The following is a 6362-nucleotide window of genomic DNA, read 5'->3' on the forward strand; positions in this document are numbered from 1 at the left end:
TCAATACGGCCTGTTATCCCAGTTGACCAGCCATCGCAGCCTGCCCCACACCCACACCTTTCCTCCGAACGGCTGGGTCCACCATCCCCACTCTGTGACAGCACTATCCAAGGTATCCTGACCCGCGTTGGCCCTCCCTCCCTCCCTCTTCGAGGATTGGCCCATTCCCTTTCGAAGCGTCCGAGTTACGTCCAGGCCTTGCTGTGCCTTCTGGTCCTCCAACCTCGAAGGAGTCACATCTGAGTGGGTGCAAGGAAGGAGGGAATGGACCGCAAGGGTGAGTGAAGAGGCTTGGACTCCGCGCTCCTTTGAAAGAGAATGTGGAGACTTTATTGGGGTCAACGAGTAAATAAAGAACGAGGAGGTGAAAATCCCTCAAATTAAGTCAAACTCAGTGGTAGCAAAAGTCTAAATCAGGACATTAACGCTAACAACTATAAATAAATCCACAATCACAGCGAAACAGAAAATCAGACAGCAGCAACCCAATGCTATAAATAGGAGCACATGGAAACAACTCTGAGATTGATTGTGTCGTGTCTCATGGCAGCGTGTCAAATGAGAGCTGTTTCCAAGCAGTGACCTGCTCTCAGCTCTCTCCTCCCCAGCCCACTGCACTTCCCCCTCCCTTCCATTCCTGAGCTGAGCCTCTAACTCCCTGTTTACGGGAATTCCTCACCACGGAAAATGTCACGGATGAGGATCCATTTCCTTGATTGACAGCCTGTGCTGTGGGATTCACGAGACAGGAAGGGGTGTAAAACTCTGCGTTGCCATTAAAGACCTGGGAACAGGCTGAGTGAAGCTTCTGGCCTTCCTTAAACTCTATGCCAGCCTCACTGTCCTCTGTCGTTTGATTGCTTGGCATGGCAGTCAATAAAGAGTCGATAAAATCCTTCACTTGAGTGTTTTATTTCCCTCTCCAACTCGATTTTGATTTAATCCCCACCCTCCCCTTCACTTTTTTGATCACGCAGCGTTGCCCTTTGAGAAGGGCACTGCTTGTCACTGGCCACTCGGGTGTTGAAAACAAAAAAAGAGAAAAAAAAACCTGTCACTGGATTAAAATGGATCCCACGAACGCTTTGAGGCATGGACGCAGATTTTTCTTCAAAATCCCTGCAAAAACTGAAGCAAAATTCCAACACCGGGAATTCTCATGCAAGCGCGTGCTACCCCTAAGGACACAAAGAACATCTGCCTCGCATCGAAACACCGCTTTCCTAACACACCAAAGTAGGTCTCCGTAGCAACAGTCCTCCATGTTTGTCTCGAAGACTCCTTCCAGCTGGGCTCGGGCGCAGCCATGAACCATGACCTCGGCCAGGTCGACGCTGGGGTGGGAAGTCAGGGGGTTGGGAACAACCCACTGCGAGGAGTCTTCTCCCGGCTCCTGCAGCCGCTCAGATCTCTTCGAGGAAGTCAACGGGAAACATTCCCACCTTGCGGCCCGTGAAAACTTTAATGTAGCCATTCACCTCCTCCCCTTTCTGCACCACAATCTGCCACGAGACAAAGCAATGAGCGATCAGAGAGAACGAAAGGGTTGGCTGCGTTCACACTCCCACCCTGCCTCCACCCCTCCTGGCATGGGCTCAGTGTATTTGGATGAAGTGAGTGAGAAGGGCCTGTTCCCTCCGGTTAGGCCCAGCCCACCCCTCCATGTCAAATTGTTCCTGCTCCTTGCGCTTGAAGCTCTCTCACAAAGGCCAACCTCCAATTCCAGGCCGTCGCACCACATCCATCCAATCCCTCATCTTTTCCGACTTCTTCTGGTTTTCTGGATCTAACTGGGGCTCTTGGAACCCACTGACATGAGCTCCAGGAATGTCCTTCTGTGTGGGGATCATGCACGAGGCCCTGTGAAACACAGCAGCCAAACCGAACAGGAGTGGAAATACAGGAGACCAATCCGACAATGCCGCTGGCCGGGCGACACAGCTCGGAGCCGGAATATGGGAAAGGGTAGGTCGGGAAAAGGTGGAGGGCTGGCTCCGTGAATCGGTGACGGCATTAACACAAGCAAGAGGAAGGCCCCAGGCAGAGGGGGAAACAAGGATGTAGAAATGGTTTGGGTGGCAACGATAAATGAGTCTCCTCGGATGCTGCCTGACCTGCTGTGCTTTTCCAGCACCACTCTAATCTAGACTCAGATTTCCAGCATATGCAGTCCTCACTTTTGCCTGGCAACGATAAATAGCAAGTTAGTCTTTTGTGGGCGTGCTGTCCAGGCCTGGACAGTAACCCTGATGGGGACCACTGACAGAATGGAATCGCTTCGTTTGTGGGGGAAGGGCTGGTATGGAGTCCTGGTAGTGTCCCTCCCACTGTCACGAAGGTTGAAGCCCCTCCATCTGTGGAGGCTTTACACAAACCTTCTGAACAAGCTAGCATTTTATACACGAGGGGAATTCGGTACAAACTCAGGAGGCCACCCTGGTGAGACCGGACCCAGAGTACCACCAACAGATGTGGTCTCCATCCTTCAGGAAGGATGCAGATGCATTGGAAGCAGTTCCAGGAGAGAATACCAAGCCAAAACCTGGAATAGGAGGGGGAGTTGTCTCATAGAGGGTTACAAAATCATGAGGGGCATGGATAGGGTAAAGAGACAAGGTCTTTTCCCTGGGGTCGGGGAGTCCAGAACTAGAGGGGCATAGAGTCATAGAGATGTACAGCACAGAACCAGACCCTTCGGTCCAACCCGTCCATGCTGACCAGATATCCCAACCCAATCTAGTCCCACCTGCCAGCACCCAGCCCATATCCCTCTAAACCCTTCCTATTCATATACCCATCCAAATGCCTTTTAAATGTTGCAATTGTACCAGCCTCCACCACTTCCTCTGGCAGCTCATTCCATACACGCACCACCCTCTGTGTGAAAAAGTTGCCCCTGAGGTCTCTTTTATATCTTTCCCCTCTCACCCTAAACCTATGCCCTCTAGTTCTGAACCCCCCAACCCCAGGGAAAAGACTTTGTCTATTTATCCTATCGAGGGGACCTAAGGGGCAACTTTTTCACACAGAGGGTGGTACGTGTATGGAATGAGCTGCCAGAGGATGTGGTGGAGGCTGGTACAATTACAACATTTAAGAGGTATCTGGATGGGTATATGAATAGGGAGGGTTTGGAGGGATATGGGCTGGGTGCTGGCAGGTGGGACTAGATTGGGTTGGAATATCTGGTCGGCATGGACGGGTTGGACCGAAGGGTCTGTTACAATGCTGTACATCTCTCTGACCCTATGTTGAAAGATCGGACAGACTGGCTTGTCTCCCCTTGACGTGAGAAAGGTCAGAGGTGACTTGACTGAAACGTGTAAAATCCTGAGGGGTCTTGATGGAGTGACTGTGGGAAGGAGGTTTCCTCTTGTGGGAGAGTCCAGAATGAGGGGTTGTTGGTTAAACGTCAGGGAATGCCCAGTTAAAACCAAGACAAGGAGAATTAATTACTCTCGGAGGGACGTGGGATCTGTCTTCCTGATAAAAATGGTGGGAGCAGAGCCCTGGAATATTTGGAAGGCAGAACTGAATAGCTTTACTTATAGAATCCCTACAGTATGGAAATAGGCCACTCGGCCCAACCCGTCCATACTGACCCTCCAAAGAGTAACCCACCCAGACCCAGTCCCTACCCCATTACTTTACATTTCCCCCTGACTAATCCACCCTAACCTGCACATCCCTGGGCACAATGGGTAATTTAGCACGGCCAATCCACCCTAACCTACACATCCCTGGTACACGCTGGGCAATTTCACACGGCCAATCCACCCTAATCTACACATCCCTGGGCATTATGGGTAATTTCGCATGGCCAACCCACCCTAGCCTGCACACCCCTGGGCACTATGGGTAATTTAGCACGGCCAATTCACCTGGGCATCTTTGGACTGTGGGAGGAAACCGGAGCACCCGGAGGAAACCCATGCAGACACAGGGAGAATGTGCAAACTCCACACAGTCAGTCGCCTGAGGCTGGAATCGAACCTGGGTCCCTGGCGCTGTGAGGCAGCAGTGCTAACCACGGAGCCACCATGCCGTCCTGAATGAGCTCTTTGGTGAGTAATGGTATTGGGGTCAGCCATAATCTTCTTCGATAGGGGAGCAGGCCTGAGCGCCTCCTACTGGTTGGGAGCTGGATGTCTGTTTGGCCCAGGAAGTGCTGCAGGAAGGATTGAGAAGGATGGGCTGGTCAAACTGACAGCACAGGGATGGACCTCCGACCTCTGACCCAACGCCAGAAAGCCGTTGCGTTTCGTTTCGTTTGATTCCAGTCGGATTTTCAGAGAGGAGGCAATTCCATTTCCAGAGCGGGATTTCTCTTGGCAGCCAAATAAAACTGCGCAGGAAAGAAATTCCACGCGCACTGTTTGTAACCACCCGGTCACCTTTGCTGTTTGTAACAGTTCCAAACAAGCAACCGCATGGTTCAGGAGGACTAAAGTCACTGGCCCCTCCCTTGGGACATGGCAATGAGAGGATCCTACTCCCACCATTCAGTCAATCGTCAAGGAGACAGCGGGAAAGCTTCTGGAACTGGATGGAGGTTTGCGGTTTCTGCCGTTGCGTCACCATACACTGTAACATCATCAGTGAAGCACTGGTGGCATGACCTGCTTTCGATTTGTGTTTAGGTTTTCCTGGCTCGGTGATGTCATTTCCTGGCTCGGTGGTGTCATTTCCGGTGGTGATGTCATTTCCCGTTCTTTTCCTCAGGGGGTGCTAGATGGGGTCTAACTCGATGTGTTTGTTGATAGAGTTCCGGTCAGAATGTCATGCTTCTAGGAATTCTCGTCTGTGTGTACGCAGAGCAGAGGAAAATCACCTATACCGCGTATTCAAACAGAACGGCTACCCAATGAGCACAGTCCACCGAGTTCTGAGCAACAAACCCCAAACAAGCAGACAGAACGCGTCCAGAAACCTTAGCCACTCTCCCCCCACATCAAAGACATCTCGGAAATGACTGCCAGACTACTCAGACCCCTTGGCATCATGGTAGCCCACAAACCCACCAACACACTAAAACAGCAGCTAATGAACTTAAAAGACCCTATACAGAGAACAAGCAAAACTAATGTCATTTACAAAATACCATCCAAGGACTGTAACAAACACTACATTGGACAAACAGGCAGAAAACTAGCCACCAGGATACATGAACACCAACTCGCTAAAAAGACATGACCCTCTCTCACTTGTATCCTCACATACAGACGAGGAAGGACACCACTTCGACTGGGACAACACATCCATCCCAGGACAAGCCAAACAGAGACACACACGAGAATTCCTAGAAGCATGGCATTCCAACCAGAACTCTATCAACAAACACAATGACTTGGATCCCATTTACTGTCCCCTAAGAAAAAGAACAGGAAATGACATTGCCGCAGGAAATGATGTCACCAACCCAAGAAAATCTAAACACATAAATAGAAAGCGGGTCACTAACACCAGTGCTTCACTGGAGGCTCACTGATGATGTTACAGCGTATGGTGACGAAACGTCTGAAATCGAACCTTCCAGCGAGCAAACCTACATCCAGAACCTCAACCTGAGCTGCAAATCTTCTGGAACTCTGGGAAATTCTTCCCTGCTCTGTTCGTGGTGGCCAAGGTAATGAGAAGAGGTCAGGAAGGCAGGCCAGTTCTGGTCCCCAGTCCTGGCAAACGCCCCTGGGCATCCAGAGTTTGAGGAACATGGCCCCCTCAGGTGTGTGACCAGTTCCCCTCGGAGTTCTTGTAGTGATCCCATGCTCAATTAGAGGACACCACCTCCTGGATTGCCTTTCCCCGGGGATCGTGTTCAGGTTCCCCGTGGAAATGCTTCACTAGCTGCGGGAGCACACACTAGGGGACCTCGACATTACCACTGGGAGCACGTCACAAACCTGATCTTTCTTCAGGGTGATCTGACCCATTTCCTTATTGCCCACAAACGAGCGGGTAACTTTATGAACACGTTCTCCAGCCCGCACTCTGATGATATAGTTCGCTGGGAAGTAACCAGACTTCTCTCCGATTCTGCCCTGAAATGGAGAATCATTTGGGTCAGCTCCATCTCTTTTCTGTGATCCAGAGCTAACATCCACTTTGTGCGTCTCTCTCTCTCACAGACACACACACACACAGCCTCCCTCTCTCTCTCTCTCTCACACACACACAGCCTCCCTCTCTCTCTCACACACACACACACACTGCCTCCCTCTCTCTCTAACACACACACACACACACACAGCCTCCCTCTCTCTCTCTCTCTCACACACACACAGCCTCCCTCTCTCTCTAACACACACACACACACACACAGCCTCCCTCTCTCTCTCTCTCTCACACACACACAGCCTCCCTCT

At 51.1% G+C, this 6362-nt stretch overlaps 1 protein-coding gene across 1 annotated transcript in view; it reads right to left on the reverse strand.

The window, feature by feature from the left end:
• Positions 1–304: 304 nt before the first annotated feature.
• Positions 305–6362, reverse strand: part of stac3 (SH3 and cysteine rich domain 3) — a 112357-nt gene continuing 106299 nt past the window's right edge. Inside the window, exons 9-10 of the mRNA XM_072567315.1 lie at positions 5901–6038; positions 305–1502 (exon numbers count right to left, since the gene is read on the reverse strand). Coding sequence (XP_072423416.1) covers positions 1404–1502; positions 5901–6038 — 237 coding nt within the window. The 3' untranslated portion in view covers positions 305–1403. The remainder of the gene's footprint in view (positions 1503–5900; positions 6039–6362) is intronic.

The sequence above is a fragment of the Chiloscyllium punctatum genome, chromosome X (genome assembly GCF_047496795.1).
Source record: "Chiloscyllium punctatum isolate Juve2018m chromosome X, sChiPun1.3, whole genome shotgun sequence".
NCBI classification, from domain to species: domain Eukaryota; kingdom Metazoa; phylum Chordata; class Chondrichthyes; order Orectolobiformes; family Hemiscylliidae; genus Chiloscyllium; species Chiloscyllium punctatum.